This window comes from Chiloscyllium plagiosum, chromosome 2 (genome assembly GCF_004010195.1).
Source record: "Chiloscyllium plagiosum isolate BGI_BamShark_2017 chromosome 2, ASM401019v2, whole genome shotgun sequence".
Classification (NCBI taxonomy): domain Eukaryota; kingdom Metazoa; phylum Chordata; class Chondrichthyes; order Orectolobiformes; family Hemiscylliidae; genus Chiloscyllium; species Chiloscyllium plagiosum.
Window position 1 is genome coordinate 42,233,238 of NC_057711.1, and position 17,618 is coordinate 42,250,855.

The 17,618-nt window shown below is 39.5% G+C and overlaps 1 protein-coding gene across 1 annotated transcript in view; it reads left to right on the forward strand.

Moving 5' to 3' along the window:
• The window catches only part of vcana (versican a), a 197,942-nt gene that overhangs the window by 40,148 nt on the left and 140,176 nt on the right, over positions 1 to 17,618 (forward strand). Inside the window, exon 7 of the mRNA XM_043702808.1 lies at positions 4,204 to 4,497. Within this exon, the coding sequence (XP_043558743.1) occupies positions 4,204 to 4,497 (294 nt within the window). The remainder of the gene's footprint in view (positions 1 to 4,203; positions 4,498 to 17,618) is intronic.

The following is a 17,618-nucleotide window of genomic DNA, read 5'->3' on the forward strand; positions in this document are numbered from 1 at the left end:
GGACTCTCTGACATACATTATCCAAATGTTAGAAAGTCGTGTGGATCACTGCTAGTTAAATGAGGATGGCTAAGAACCTGGTGTGCATAATCACAGTTTGTTGTTGTATAAACTCAGTCATTCATTAAATTTTGTTCTGGTAAAGATATTGATTAATCTAAAATATTCTGGATTCAGTTGCAAGCTATCGATTTGGCCACTCATTCTGCCCAATAAGCTGATTTAGCAGAATTGTGTGTGTCATTTGTTATTTGTTATTGCATCAAGTTACAAGTAAATTAAAACCAGCAATCTAGGCCAGAGCTTACTTCGTGATCACTGTGATGAAATTGCTTTGGCTGCTAATTGCAACTGATGAGGGATATAATCTTTTAAATAAAGTCTTACAGGGAAATTGAGAGAATAAAAACAAAAAACAATTTTTGAATCTTAAAAGTATCCCATGTTAGCTATGTTTATGTACTCATTAGAGTTTTTGACAAGAAAAAGGGCTCTATTTCAGCTAGCCTGTCACAGTATTGTTTGTAAATGGCAACACCCCTTTCATGTCCTGTTTTGGTTGGTGTTTAAATCTCCAGTTCAATAAAACTGAGCACATGTATGATTTGAGGAATTAATATAAGCAAAAATCACAATGTGAAAGCAACGGATCATCCAGGTTCTTTGCTTCTATGAAGGGAAACATTACAAAACTGACATTTCTCAAAATAAACCTTTTCTCAATTATATTTACTGTTATGGGGTTTGTTCACGGTTGGCCATCTGTGTTAATAAGTAACTTTGAAGTCTGGAATTCCTGAAGTGGATACTCATTTGGTTCAAAAGTTGCTACTTTAATGAATAACATTTCATGAAAAAATTTCTTCCATTGGTCCACAGTACTAATATTCACCAAGTAATGTCAAGGAAAGCAAATAAGTCTAGTTGATTAATTCCCCAGGTTCCATAAATCCACTTATAGTAGACAGTAGCATTTACATGTGAGCCTTAAAAGTGAGTGTCAGAAGATATTTGACCACATGGTCAAGTCTTACTTTAGCCTTATATGCTGTCATGTTTCTAGCAAGGGTTACTCAATAATGATCAAGAGCAAAAATCTTGGGTTGACTTTTCTTTCCCTTAACCCAGAGTAGCATTACAAATTGTAGCACCCTTAATTTCTTGCAACAGGGATCAGTTAACTTGGCACCACATGCTAAATTGAAAAGAAACCTGTGAGTTTCTTGTTTTGTATATAGCTCAATAACTCACTAGATAATTTCACTGATGTATTGGCGGAGAAAGCCAGACATTCTTCAAACCAAGCCCCACATAAAGTGGTGCTATATGTACACTTGGGAAATACTTGAGATACTTTCAAATACAAATTACATCCTGAAATAAGGGAAAGGGTCTCCCTCTCTCACCCTCTCAGCCAGTGTCAACATACAGTCCATTGTTGACAGCAAGTTAAAACATTATCATGTTTTCTGTTTTCATTCGCTATGTTAGTTTAGTGAAACAGAGGGTCCAGAGAAGTTTCAGCAGACATGGGGCCACCTGAATGAATTTTGCATTTGCTATCAGAACCAGGATCAAATACTTGTTAATATTGGTATAGATGAAGAGGCGAGGGACATTCACCATATATTGGCTGAACCTTTCTAACCTTGACTTTCAAAATTTTACATTCTTTACTGACCCTCTTTTAAATTGTTTGTAACATTGTACCAACTCTAATATTTGCCCCAAAATGATATTTCTTCATAGATTGCGCCTTTGCCAAATAAAATTCAACTTTTAATGAATCCTTTGCACACAAATTAAGGAAAGGTTCATTATAAACTTGCAAAGCATTATATCTCCTGCTGTTAACAGCATGTGGAAAATGAAAGAATAAGGTCAAGCATTTGTTATTCTGTGTTTTGAATTGCAGACTGTGCTGGTTCAACTGAGTGTAGGTTTTCAAAGTGAGAAATCCTAATGAAGCAATAATAATATCTTATTTTGTTTTGGATCAGGATGTTTTTGAAAGTATTTTATGATATGTTAAAAAAAATCAATTAATGAAAGTGTATATCTAAGGTCAATGTTTTATGCTTGGGATTGCAAGGGAATGTTACGGAACATGTTTTAGCAAGTTACCTATGCATTAAAATGCTTATGTAAGCTTTAGAAGGTTTTGATTTCATCCTGACTTTCAGCCCAGACTGTCAATAAGCTAAATACACCATTTTTAAAAAAATCAGTTTTGCTGGGGATCACTGTATAGTGAGACATGTATAAAGCTGAAACAAAACTGAACTTGCCTTTGAGGATCTTATAAATTGAACAACCTTCCATCACTGCCCGACCTCACTTTTAAAGAATATGTCATTGCTGTGATGTACCTGATATGACTGCAATACTAGTGGCATGAGCTAAAACCTCAAGAAAGGAGATTTTTTTTTAAATGAAAGGATTATACTTTCCCTGTAGGTGCTAAGGATTAAAGTTGAGTTTCTTAAAGTTAAATGATGGTTATCACTTCTAATAAATGAGGTGCATGGTTCAGTAATAATTGGTACTATTGGTGAAAATAATGAGGTCATACAGCTGAGCCCACATTTGAATGGATATATTTGCTGTCTGAACTGGATGACAGATTTCCTTGAATTATTTGACTCCTTTGATGATTGGAATAACAAGATTGTTATCATTAATTAGTTGTGGCTTCAAAGTTTGAGATTTGTCTCAAACACAGCAGGTTACTTTCTGCATTTGTTTTAAGTTTTATTATTTGAATCTCTTTGTTCTATGCTGCATCCTTAAGATCTAGTTACAAGACGACTTTACTCCTCTCCCATAAATCAAATGTTATTTCAGCAGAGGTTTTCTTACAGTATTTGTACTGTTCCTTGGGGATTATGATGTTATAGGTTAAATACAGTTTCAGTCCAGCATAGTAATTGTCCTGTGGCAGGGATGAAGTGAATGTAAGTTTCAGAGCTGTCAAGAACTTATGGTTATCTACTTCAGTCACTAGTGGGAATTATTTTTTTAACTAGCACTCAGGCAGAAACCTGGCCTTTCAGTTCAACAATCCAGTATCGAAACTACTGGATTTAAAAAAAAATTCAATCACAATAAGTTGAGTTGAATTTTGTCTCATGTTTATTTAGTTTCAGGCCTTTGTTGCGAACAATTTGGAGGTGAAGTGCCAAGATCTTTACTAAAATAAGAGGGTTGATGGTGATAGGCTAATAAAACAAATATTTCCTCTATGCATCCAAAAAAATCATTAAAATTTTTAAAATCTACAACAAAAGCCAAAAAAATGAAATATACTGTCAACAATTGCATGGAGAAAGACAGGTTAGGGTATTGGCTTCTTAAAATTTTCTGATAAAGTACCAAAGCCTTAATGGATCTCTTCATATGATGTTGCTCTGTAAGCACATTCTCATTGACTAAGCACAAGGCAAATTACAGTTTTGGAAAGTCATTGGTGCTTCATCCTAAAGGAGGATTATGACAGGATGATGGCAAAAGGCAAAGTAAAAGTAGATATGAACAGATATTGGGCAGACTTACCTCTCCCTGTATCTGGGAAAATCAGAGGAATATTAGACAGGAAGAATATATACCACATAATCTTCTCCTGTTTGTATTCTTTATTGTCTGTGTTGCATCGAAGTGATCAAATAAACTAAATGCTGGAATTGGGAAATCTCCCCATGTTTTCAAGGCATTACCAACGAAAATGGTTGAGGTTTTTTTCTATGTTGTTTCTGGATACTGATGAGATATGGTAATGGTAAATATGCCCCCTCATGACAAGGTGAGGATGGGCATTGCAAGTTGTGGTATTAAGATATAGGGACAGAAAGATCCGATTTTGATCTCCAGATACAGAAGTTTTAATTTCTACATATTAAACATCAACACAGGGACAGAAATAATTGCTTGAATTCAGGAGAATTATTTGGTGAGACTGTGAAGAGTAAAGAGAAAAATATAACTGTAGCTTTTCTTAACTTTCACATGTTATTTGCTGGGGACAAGTATGAAACCAGAGAGGAAAAGAGGACAACATAATGTATTTGTCACCAATTTATTGATAGTGGCTTTGGGAAGGAGTTAAAATGCTCTAACAATTTATTAATTCAGGTAAGCATTTTTTTAGTTGTTATTTCTTAGGATGTCATTACTAACTCAGGCTGGTCTCTCTCTTTTATTTAATAGGGTTTGTCTTCCATGTGTCAGCACCTGGAAAGTTGACCTTTCTTCAAGCACAGCTGGAGTGCAAGCGTAGGAATGCACAGTTAGCAACCACCGGACAGTTACATGCTGCATGGAAGCAAGGTCTGGATCGCTGTGACTACGGCTGGCTGGCAGATGGTAGCGTACGTTACCCAGTTGTCTATGCCAGGAGTCAGTGTGGAGGGGGTCTTGTCGGAGTGAGGACCAAGTATCGATTCAACAATAGGACTGGATTTCCAGCCGCAAACTCAAAGTTTGATGCCTATTGTTTCCGAGGTAAATAAATTTCTGGAAATTTGCACTAAAAAGAAGCTGATGGAATAGGAGGGTAAATTTTATAAATTTATCTTCACCATGCATTGTGAACATGGATCTAGTATTCAATGAGCCTCACCAGATTTTATCTCTTGGTCTGCATTCCTGGTGGATGAAAACCCATGTTGGGAGGCTCACATAAAATTCCTTTAGAACGCTATGCAACGTGCAGGAAAATACAATTTAGAAATGTGCAATAATTGTGGAATTGTCCCTATCTTTCACGACTGTTTTTAGGTAATGGTGTTCAGGATGTCATGATTTTTTAAAGGGATTGTAGTCACACCTTCTGCAATATGACTATTGAGGAGATTTCACATCAAACATATACATGCAAAGGTGACGATTCTTTTCCCAGTACCAAACATTGTGCTTCCCAGTCCCTACCATCTGCTCTGAGCTTGCACCTTGAATGGAAAGATCCTGTTAGTATCAGGAAGCCTCCACGGTACCTCCAAAGCGGGCAGATAGTAATTTAAAACTTTTTATTATGGAACTGACAAAACTGAGATCAATGGGTGTGTAATTGATTGCCGGGAATATATATGTTACAATGGAGAAAGTTGACAGAATCTATAATGTATGAGATATTGCTATAACATCTTAATATACATAACTAAAATTGATAGATAAAAGTTTTACTTTCCACATCCACTGAAGATTTGTGGAAATCACTGTAGGTGACGAGGAGCTGGCAGAATTGCTTCCCACTCAGTTTTGGCGTGGCTAAAGGGGTTACGCCTTAAAATTTGTGATATTATTTCTTCTTCTTTCAAACCACATTATTTCACCCAGACACAAATGTGAGACATGAGAAACAGTAAATTAATTTCACATGTTGTATGAATCTCTGTGACTCTATGATTTGTCTCAGTGTAACACCATCCATTTTATTTTCTGTCTGCAATTTTGTCTCTTCTGCTTTCTGTTATCTATTATCTCTCATTTCATTGTGTCTTTCTCTCTTGTCACACTAACTCTCCTTCACCTTTCTGGCCTTCCTGTGTCTCATGTCAGTTTATTATATCTCTCTGCTTTTTATATATTTTTTTACCTGTTATGCTCCCTCATCACTCTTCTGCCCCTTTCTGTCTATATTCACGAGATATATGCACACACCCACCGACTCAAGACACACAGATATGTACAGATGCGCATGTGTCACACACTCACACAGACACACTAATTAAAACAAATCAGAGAAGGTTGCTTGCAGCAGGAATATTGCTGAATAAAAGGGAATGTTGTCAAAGCCATATTTGCCTTGCACTCATCAGGACTTTGGCAAGAATGCCAATTTTTTTAACCTGATGAAGGAGCAGCAGTCTGAAAGCTAGTACTTCCAAATAAACCTGTTGGACTATAACCTGGTATTGTCTGATTTTTAAGTTTGTCCACCCCAGTCCAACACCGGCATCTCCACATCAAATTTAAAAGCGGCAACAATTTATACTGCCTGAAAGTAGGCTTCTGATTGACTGTCAAGTTTATTTTGGTAAAGGCAATACCATGGAGAATGTGGAGAAACTCTATTCCCCTGTGCTTTTGTTTAATTCAAAAAAGGAGCAATTTGAAATTTGGCATTCTTATGTTTGATGAGTGCAAGACAAAAGCGTTGATAGCATGTCTTGTTTTTCAGCAATACTGAGAAGTTCTGCATGACCAAGCGAGTATTCATAAAAAGTAATGTTCATTTGTTTGGAAATAAATGTGCTCATGCACAATGCTTCTCCTGTGTTATTATATGTGGCCTGCAGTTTTATAAATACTCAGTTGGAAAATGCATTTCCCAATGTGAGTCAATCATTCAGATTTTTCTCTGGTCTGAATTGAATCCTTCTCAGTACAAAGTTGATTGGTGAAAGTTTAGGTAGCAGCTGGGGGGGTCACAATTAATTTGTTATCCCGATAACAGGGAGTGTCAAGATCAATAATTGCTAAAAGTTGGAATAAGTACTAAAGCTTCATAAATCATTGAAATCATGAAAAAAATTAATTATGCCTCAGCTGCAGTATTTTATCCAATCCTGGGTCATCATGATGTTGGGAAGGAAGTCAAGACTTTGGAGACGGTCCAGAGGAGACTCAATGAAATGGTACAAAGGATAGGTGACTTTAGCTATGTGGAAAGATAAGAAAAGCTAGGATTTTTTGCCATCAAGCAGAGAAGTTTAAGTGGAGGTTTAATAGAGAAGTTCAAAACCTTAGAATCATAAAGGACTTTTGGTCCATCATGCCTTTGATAATTAATGCAGTGAATTATTATTAATTGGATTGCATTGGTTGAAAGGATGGTGCAAAATGTTTGAATTATAACATTTAGAACTGAATTGAAATGACAACTAGAATCCTCACAGTCAGGAAGCAAGCCATTCAGCTCATGCCAACTCTCCACAAACAGCATCCCAACCAGACCCACTCCCCTATTTCTATAACCCTGCAAATTGGCTAACACTCATAGCCTGCAAATCCCTGGACAATGTGGGCAACTTAATGTGGCCAATCCACCTAAGCTACACATCTTTTGACTGTGAGAGGAAGCCCACCCAGACACGGGACAAATGTGCAAATTGCACACAGAACATGACCTGTGGGCCTGGTACTGTGAGGCAGCAGTGCTAACCACTGAACCACTGTGCCTTGAAGAGGAAGAATTTGCAGGTCAATGGCAAAGCGCTGTGGAATTGGACCAGAAAGCTTAGAATAATCTATAACCTGTATGGATTTTGCCTTTGCAAGAGATGGACAACAAATACTGGTCGTGTCAGTGACACCCATATCCTGTGACTGGGTAAGCAAATATAGCTCTTTTAAAGAGTTGGTGCAGGTACAATGGTCTGAAAGACCTCCTGCTGTGCATAAGATTTAGTGATCTGTAGGTGTCAGAATAGGTTTAGGTTGACTGTGATCCCTCCCATTATCTGTTCATTTTCTGTCACATATATAAAAGCTAATATATGAAGGTTATCTATTGACTGAAGCATAAAGGCATAAACCAGCTAGGAGATTAAAGTTTACTGCAAGAAATTGCTTTCAGGACAGCAACTTACAAACTGATGAGCTCGATCACCTAGAAGCAGCAGATGCATGGGAGCACTATGACCTGCGATACTATCCTTATTTGGAGCTATATTGCTGTTTTTTCATGCCATGGGGTCAAAGTCCTTGAGCTCCTACACACTTTGATTCAAGACAGCTCACTGTCATCTTCTCAAGGGCAATTAAGGACGGGTAATAAATTCTGGCTTTACCAGCAATACCCACATCCCGTGAACAAATGAAAAAAATCAACATAAATCACACTGATATTCATTAGCATGCTTTAGAATGTGACATGGACACAAAAGACAAAAGTGGTTTCTTCTCAAACAAAGGATCTTTTTCACTCGTTCAGGGGATGTGGGTGTCACTGGCTAAGCGTTTATTACCCTTCTCTAATTACTTTTGAAAAGATGGTAGTGAGCTACCTTTTTGAATTGCTGTTAAACAGCTTTTTCTACATTCAATGTTGTTTTAAAAATCTAGTAAAGACCTACCTTTGAAGTTTGAGGTAGCTTCTTTAACATTACTTTTCTAACAGAAAGGACATTTTGAACCATTTGCACTCCATATTTTTGTGACTGTTTGGTGTTTGAGTCCAGCACTAGATTTGTTGCTTTGCTACTTCAGGATCTCTTTCGAAGAAAGAGCAGGAAGATGTAAAAGTCATATTTGTTTTAAATAAGGATGTCATAAATTAAAATGGCTGATCTACTTTCATGTAAAGATAGCATTTGTTAAGTTCGAACATAAAAGCACATTGCCAACGAGCCCTTTCAAGTAGGCAGGTACTTCTACTTTGGCCAGCGTCTGTGGAACACATGTTCTTCCTGTTATTCCAAATGATGTAATTTTTTAATATATCTCTCCAGAGTTCACTCAGACTAGAGACACCACAGTCTTCTGGATAATACAAATTAACAAGATGAAAGTTTCTTTAAAAATTAGCCAAAACTTCAGCTCTTTTCAGATTTTGTTTTCTGACTATCTTTATTTCAATCCCACTTTCATTTGATACAGCAACTGGGAAAATGTGTGGTCTGTTCTGTTTACCAGACCAGTGTTGGTTTGTAACTGAAATAAACACAGAATAAACACAAACTCAGCAGGTCTGGCAGCATCTATGGAGTAAGAAGCAGATTTAACACTTTGAGTCTCGTATGTCTCTTCTTCAGAACTGAAACTTTGTAACTAGTCTGTTTGAAGTATACAAAATTATCCTGGGATCACAGAGCCTTTATTTCACAGAAGGAGGCCATTCAACCCATTGAGCCCATTGAGTACTGCGTAGAGTAATCCATCCTGTAAATTCATTTTCTTCAAGCGTCAATAAATTTCCTTTTGGAATCATTCATTATCTCCACATTCACCATTCTTGTGAGTAGTGAGTTCCTGGTCATTATCACTCATTGCAAAATAAAGTTCTTCTTCACATTGCCCTGCTTTTCCTGCTCAGTGTTTCTAAATACACATCACTTTGTCCTTTTACGATTCGACATTGAGAACAGCTTTTGGGTAACATGGTGGCACAATGGTTAGTACAGCTGCCTCATAGCACCAGGGAGGAGAGAGTGAGGTCTGCAGATGCTGGAGATCAGAGCTGGAAATGTGTTGCTGGAAAGGCGCAGCAGGTCAGGCAGCATCCAGGGAACAGGAGAATCAACGTTTCGGGCATAAGCCCTTCTTCAGGACATATGCCCGATTCCTGAAGAAGGGCTTATGCCCAAAACGTTGATTCTCCTGTTCCCTGGATGCTGCCTGACCTGCTGCGCCTTTCCAGCAACACATTTCCAGCTCATAGCACCAGGGACCTCGGTTAATTTCAGCCTTGGGTGACTGTCCGTGTGGAGATTGTGTGTTCTCCCTGTGTCTGTGTGGGTTTCTGCTGGGTGCTGTGATTTCCTCTGGGTTTCTGCTGGGTGCTATTGTATCTCTCTGCAGTCAAATTATTTGCTGACATTCATGTGCAAGCTAGTGGATTGGCCATGCTGTCTTGTCTGTTGCAGTCAGGGTTCAGGGATGTGTCAGCCATGGTAAATTTGGAGTAACAGTGATGGGGTGGGTCTGGGTGGGATGCTGTTTGGAAGGTTGGAGTAGACTTGATGTGCTGAATCTTATCTACACTAAAAGGATTCTTTTCTTTGTCTAACTTATCTAAAGTTCTGATGCTTTTTGAAAATAATGCTCTTTGAAATCATAGCCTTAGGCTATGATAAGGTGTGCCGTGTTTTCACTGTCCCTCCAGAACTACCCCTCTCTGAGGATGAAAGATCAGTCCTCGGCAGAGGCCTCACCTTTATTCCCCTACACACTCGGATTAACAAGTTCAACATGCGGCGAGACATCAAACAATTCTTCCGCCGCCTTCGCCTCCGCGCCTACTTCTTCAACCAGGATTCTCGCCCACCCTCTGACGACCCCTTCACCCGCCTCCAACACACCCCATCCACCTGGACACCCCGTGCTGGCCTCTTACCCGCCCTCGATCTCTTCATAGCCAACCGCCGCCGCAACATTGACCGCCTCAACCTCTCCACCCCTCTCACCCACTCCAACTGCTCACCCTCGGAACGTGCAGCCCTCCACTCCGTCTGTTCCAACCCCAACCTCACTATCAAACCGGCAGACAAGGGAGGCGTGGTAGTAATTTGGCGCACCAACCTTTACACCGCTAAACGCCAGCTCGTGGACACCTCCTCCTACTGCCGCCTTGACCATGAACCCACCTCCCACCACCAAACCATCATCTCCCAGACCATCCATAACCTCATCACCTCAGGGGATCGCCCATCCACTGCCTCCAACCTCATAGTCCCACAACCCCGCACAGGTGATTGGTCCCCAGCCCAAGGCATAACCTGTATACACCGGTCAAAAGGGAAAAGTTCAACCACATGGAGGCAATTAACAAAACCAATGCTTAGGCAAAAGGCTCCATACTAAAGATAATAAATCCAAAATTAAAATGCAAGATAAGAGCTCAGATATTGGGGGTGACATATTAACAGATGAAATTGGCTGACGGAGGACTGCACGTTAGCAAGCTGTGGAGGGAAGGGCATGATTGGCAATTAAGTATCCCAGGATATAGATGCTTCAGGCGGGAAAGAGAGGGAGGTAAAAGGGGTGGAGGAGTTGCATAACTGGCCACAGAGGATATCACAGCTGTGCTGAAGGAGGGCCCTACGGAGGACTCCAGCAGTAAATCAAATGGGTAGCGCTCAGAAATAGGAAGAGTGTGGTAACAATGTTAGGGCTGTACTACAGGCCTCCCAACAGCACGTGAGAGATACTGGTCCAAAAAATGTAGGAGCAACAGGGTGGTTGTGATATGACATTTTAATTTTCCCAACATTAACTGGGACTCACTTAGTGTTAGAGGTCTCAATGGTGCAGAATTTGTGAGGAGTTTCCGGGAGAGTTTTATGGAGCAGTACGTAAATAGTCCAACTCGGGAAGGGGCCATACTGGGGGACCTGGTGTGGGGAAATGAGCTCAGCCAGGTGGTGGAAGTTTAAGTATGGGATTACTTTGGGAATAGTGATCACAATTCTGTAAGTTTTAGAATACTCGTGGATAAAGATGAGAGCAGTCATAGAATCCCTACAATGTGGAAACAGGCCCTTCAGCCCAACAAGTCCACCTAGACCCACTCTCCTACATCTACCCCTGACGAATCCATCTAACCTACATATCCTTGACCACTATGGGCAATTTAGTGTGACCAATTCACCTAACCTGCTCATCTTCAGACTGCGGGAGGAAACCAGAGCACCCAGAGGAAGCCCAGACACATGGAGAATGTGCAAACTCCACACAGACAGCTGTCTGAGGGTGGAATCGAACCTGGGTTCCTAGTGCTGTGAGGCAGTAGTGCTAACCACTGAGCCACCATGTTGCCTGAAAGGAAGAGTGCGGAAAGTTTCAGAGAACACCTTTGGGACACCCGGACCAACCAACCCAATCACCCCATGGCTCAACACTTCAACTCCCCCTCCCACTCCACCAAGGACACCATAGCAACACGATGGCTGGAGGAAGAGCGCCTCATCTTCCGCCTAGGAACCCTCCAACCACAAGGGATGAACTCAGATTTCTCCAGTTTCCTCATTTCCCCTCCCCCACCTTGTCTCAGTCTCAACCCTCGAACTCAGCACCACCTTCCTAACCTGCAATCGTCTTCCTGACCTCACCTCTCCACCTCCACCCCCTCTCCGGCCTATCACCTTCACCTTAACCTCCTTCCACCTATCACATTTCCAACATCCCTCCCCCAAGTCCCTCCTCCCTACCTTTTATCTTAGCCTGCTTGGCACACTTTCCTCATTCCTGAAGAAGGGCTCATGCCCGAAACGTCGATTTTCCTGCTCCTTGGATGCTGCCTGACCTGCTGCGCTTTTCCAGCAACACATTTTAGGCTATGATAAGCCATTTAGATCATGAAGGTCTCAAATTTGACTGCTGGTGTATATTTAATTGAGTTGGGCAAGGTACCAACACAAGTGAAATTGTACCTGAGTATACATTTGGGGGAGGAAGTGTAGTTTTGTAAAGTAAAATATATTCACAGGCATCTTACGTCTTGTTTAATAACTTCTGGGGATTCTGGATTAAATCAGCAACTTATTTCTAATTCAGTCAAGACAATGCTCATAGTCTTTGTATCATACTGAATTTGTGAGAAAGTGTGTACATTTAAATATAGTAAGCGTATGAAAAATTAGAGATCTCACCTTACAGACTCATATATACTTTTCCCAGTGCCTTTATTGTTAACATGTTTCTGCCTCCGTTTGATTAATTAGAAGTTTAACAAAAATACAAAACAAAAAGGCTTTTCATGTAAACAGATGTTGGTGAGATAGTTGGATGTGGAGAGTTAATACATTCATGTTTTTTTTATTGGGAAAATCTGTCTCACATCTTACTTCACTGACTGCTACTAGAAGACACCACTGAGGATAGAATACAAGGTTGGGGGTTGGGGGAGGGAGAGGGGAGGTTAAAATAATGAAAAGCAGCTGCATCTGGGAATGAGCAGCAAAAGCTGAGGATTGACCTTCTAAACACATTGAGGAAAACTATTTACGTGGCCTTCATGTAACAAATTTAAAATGCTACAGGATAATCTGATTGATGTAATCGGCAATTCATTTCAACTGTGTAATATACAGAGTTCATATGCTCCAGTTTTAGGGATATAATGCCATCAGCATTACCAAATTGTTTGCTAATCTATTCCCAAAGATGCTCTAAGTTACCTTTTCTACTCAGCCCTGCACTTCATTGTTGAGTCCAAATCATCACAATGTTATTAAACCTTTAAGGAATGTGGAACTTTGATTATAAAGTGAGTGTAGAGCAAAATAATAAATACTACAGCCCCAAACATTTTGAAAAATGATCATGGCAGTATCCCTCTCGTCCTGAGCCTGCCAGTGTTTCTGAGGTTAGTGATGGGTACCTCATGTCCATGAAGTCGACAACTGCTCTGTCACAATAGCTACATCGTGGGCAACTTCTTTCACTATTCTGTCAGAGTTACCTGAGTTGATTGGCATCCTCTGGAGTCTGCATGCAGCTCCGTTCTGGAAGCTGGGATGGGAGGAGCAATCAGCTTGGAAGATAAAATCCATTTCCCTTGTTTTCCCCCCTCTCCCCGCACCCCCAAGCTGCAATTCACTTAGACTTATGCCAGGTCTGTGATCTGCCCTGAAAGTTGTGAACTCTCAAAGTCAGCGAATCCCTGTTCCCATGATACGGACTGTCTCCATATGGGTGTGAAATTTAGGCGGTGTCCTTCGCACAGTTGCTTATGATTCCCCAGCAAAGATCAAAATAACATATCTGACCCCTGACCATTTTCTCAGTGATTATCCTGATCTTCTCGCGAGAATCAAGTGGAAATCATACAGCAATATTGATTCCATCTGGTCTGTTCCTGAGATTGATCATTAATAATTCGGCAAGTGTAGCCACTGACATCACTTTTAGAATGTTATGATACTGTATGTATGGTTGTGAAGCAAAACTTTTAAGTGACCTTGGGTAGGCATACATTCATAATATTACTGCTCCTTCTTCATTCCTCAGCCTGGTAAATTGGAGCTTGTAATAATTTTAAGCCGAGGTATCAACGGGCACATTTATATTTTCCAGTCCAAACAGGGGATCTTGTCCCCTGAGCACACATGTTGGAAATTCGGACATGAGCTGCACAGGATTTTCCAACACAGATTTGGAAGATGGCCTTCAGAATTGGTTTGCTCACTAACATCTGATTGCAGTTAACGCCAGCAGATTTTTCCTGTTGGCTTTGTGCTCACAGTAAAAACAAAATGAAATGTAAGTTTAAAAAGTTCTCAGACTTGAAATGAGCTCACACTTTCTGCTTTGGTTCTCTGGGGTATTTCACACCCAAAGATAGTACATTGCACAGCAGGCAAACTTGTACTGCATTGATGATGCTGTGTATGGGCTTATTCAGGTAAAATCTCAATTGCACACAAAATATGCGTACTTAAAAATAGCCAGAAAAATTGCTTTTAAGTTATTTGAAACACAAAACCTTTTTTAAAAATAACTATTTTCATGTAAGACTAGTGTAATGAAATATTTAAAGTAATGATGTAGGCTCCAATTTCTGATCCTAGTCTGATATACCTAAATATTAATTTCATCATATTTATGCTAAACCAGCCCTTGAAGTTTCACAAATTTCCACTTAACCCTTCATTACAAAAGATATATTTTCTATAATACAGCTCAGAGTCAATCTAAGTATCTATTAGAACTGCATACAGTCGGTTCTGCTACAACACAGTAGTTTCATTCTCTTGCAATCCCGTGTTATAAGAAAATCACATAATAGCTGCACCATTTTAAACTAATGTGGCAGAATCACATTAAAACCAATACAAACATAAAAAGTTTGCGCTTTAGAAACAGTGTTGCCAATTTGTCAGTTGTTTTATGCCGAATTTACATTAACGAAATGCCCATTATAGCAGAATGACCTGCACTTAGTCAAAAAATAGTCATCCCTCTCACTCCCATTTGATTATTTAATTACTGATTCCTTTCTGTTGATTGCCAAACGATTGGCTTTGCTTCACTTTTAGTAACATTTAATTTAAACTAAAACAATAATAGTTTGAAATTGCTTTCTTATTTACAATAAAGTCTTGCAACACAGACTGTCATTAGGGTTTCAGTAAAGTGGAATGGGATGAATTTTGTGATTTGCATGTCCTGGGTAGGAGGTCTTGTGGTGCATTGGGTAGCATCCCTGCTTCTGCGCTAATAGCTCTGAGCTCAAGATCCACTCCAGAACTTGATGGCCAAGAAAGGCATGCACAAAACAAGGCCAAAAAGGTTGAAGATCAATCTGCAAATATTCCAACATACGACAACAGCAGACAATGAAAGTAGAGGAGATTCTGGTCAGCTATGTGATGGACAGCAAATCTGTCAGCTGTTCATAGCTTTAAACTACCACATGCACGTAAAAAATGTATCATGCTGCACCTCAGGTTAGCTTAGTTGGCTGAAGAGCTAATGTTGATCAGATTGGTGCCAACAACATGGGGTTAAATTTCCTTTCCAGCTGCCTCCTTGCGCTACCTGTGGTTGAGGTCATGGTGATTTGGGTTGAACCAGTCTTTAAGGAGCTGGAGAAAAATGTTTTGATTACCTCTTCAAATTGACCTGCCAGGTCCATACCCCAGACTTTGAGGTGTCAAATTTAGGTGAAGCTAAATTTTCAAAATCTCTCAGGGACTTTGCATGGAGAGCACATCAGCACTTCTCTTGTTCATAATTAAGTTGGTCTCACATAAATAAGCCATGATTCATTTCAAATCTATTTACATCTTTTCTTAAAGGATATCAGATGCAAAATATTTTTGGCGATGTAACCTATAAAAATATAATAATAGATGATGTTGGGAGCACCTTTTAGTGCCAGCCACAAAGGTGAAGCTGAAGTATGATAGAATTTAAAAATGTTATGTGAAAAATTAAAGAAATTGTGTTAACTCTTCCCATCTTCATTCCTGATATTATATCACATTCAAAACAGGTAGAGTTTGCTCATAGTTTTAACTTGTGTAGTCTGCCTATTAATAGCTTGCAGATCTAATAACCTTTTCAGTTGAGCTTTGGATGCGGAAAATAGTATTTATGAATCATGTTTGCTGCACATTGTAGCTGAGAGAGGGCTTGTCCCAACTTTGACCATTTTCATCATTGGCCTGGCAAGCAGAATATACAAATTACCATCATCTCTATGGTAGTTTGTTATGTGCACTTCTTGACTTTCCTTACTTCTATTAAGTTCAATGCATGGAAAACACTTAAGTGAATCAAAAGTAATATTAGAGCTGTTTCCACTACTCGCATCATGTGATAACTGCCACCTCTTTCAATATGTAGTACAAACTAGGGTTGTTTGAGGTAGTTCACTGCTACGAATTATTCTTCATCTATATTTTGACTAGGGGCAATTAGTGATTAGTGGCAGAGGACACACAAGTATAGAGTCTTTGCAGAAAAGCCACTTATCCTAGTTACGCCATTTTAATGATGTATTACATGATGGGAATAAGTTTACATTATTAGTCAGGAATTATTACTAAGAGCTCTCAGGAGCTTTACCAACTACGTCTACTCACTATGAAGGCTAATGTACAGCTCATCAACTACACCCAAAGACTGTGACAATCAGCATTTGACTGGAGATACTGCAACTTCAAAGTTAACTCTTTCCAAACCATTGTTTTACAACAATATAGATTGCACATTCAAATTAAGATAATAAGCTTGTATTGTTGAATTTGGGAATTCCAACTGCCCTGACTGCATCAGGAGACACAGCTATCATAGCCCATTTTTGATACGGTTGTTGAACTGACAATAATGATTGGAATGCAAATGTTCATATTGTATCCATTGAATTGTGGAATCTACCAGCAATGCAACATTAAAGTTCACCTTTCCAAATGTATGCTATTACTTTAAGATATTTTGAGCCGGAGCGAAGTTGAAAATGCAAAAAACGGTGTCATTTATATAGCACCTTTAGAATATCTCCATGAGCTTTACAGACATTGAAGTAGTTCTTTAATGTAGACATTGTTCTAATATTCCAATGCTTATACCACCAGTAGTAACAATTGAAGCAATTTGAGGCCATAAATTTAAAGAGTCAGATATGAATTTCACAGATGCAACACTAAAGCATATTGCGATCTCTCCTGTATATCTTAAAGTTATTTCATTGGATGTTAGTGTTATTGTCAAAGTCAGACTTGTTGCCCATCCCTCATTGCTTTGAAATATGTGTTTGCTGTTTCAGAGGGCAGTTATTACTGAGGCTGTCTGAGGCACATGTAGATTTGAAAGTGATAAGAATAGTCCAATTTCCCCCCCAAAAAGACACTTAATTAACCAGATGAGATTTTATAACAATCAGTGATGCTTCTCATGGCCACCATTATTGAGAGTAACATTATAATTTAGATAGATTTTAAATGAATTTAAGTTCCACCAGGTACCATGGTCACCAGGTTCCATGAAAATTGTCCAGTTGGATTGTTTTTATTTTTTGCTCAGCCCCTGAGCCAGTGCAAAACAATCATTATGTGTTTGATGAGAATTGTGTAGAGAAAGCTTTACTTTCAGTTCAAAAGATATGGGGTAACATTTCTCTGTATCTGGTCCATGCTGTCCCTAACCACGGTGTGTTTGATGGGACTGTGTGACGAGCTTTACTTCCACTTTTCAGTGCCCATGTTGACATTTGAACCCCTTTCCTCCACATAGGAGCTTAGGCTTCTGCAATGTCAGATTGTGACACTACGAACATCCCCACGAATGTAATGCTCTGCCTAGTTGTAAGCCTCCTCCCCTCCAAACGCCACCAGGACAGAACCCCACTGGTCCTCACCTACCACCCCACCAACCTCCAGATACATCATATCATCTTTCGTCATTTCCGCCACCTCCAAACAGACCCCACCACCAAGGATATATTTCCCTCCCCT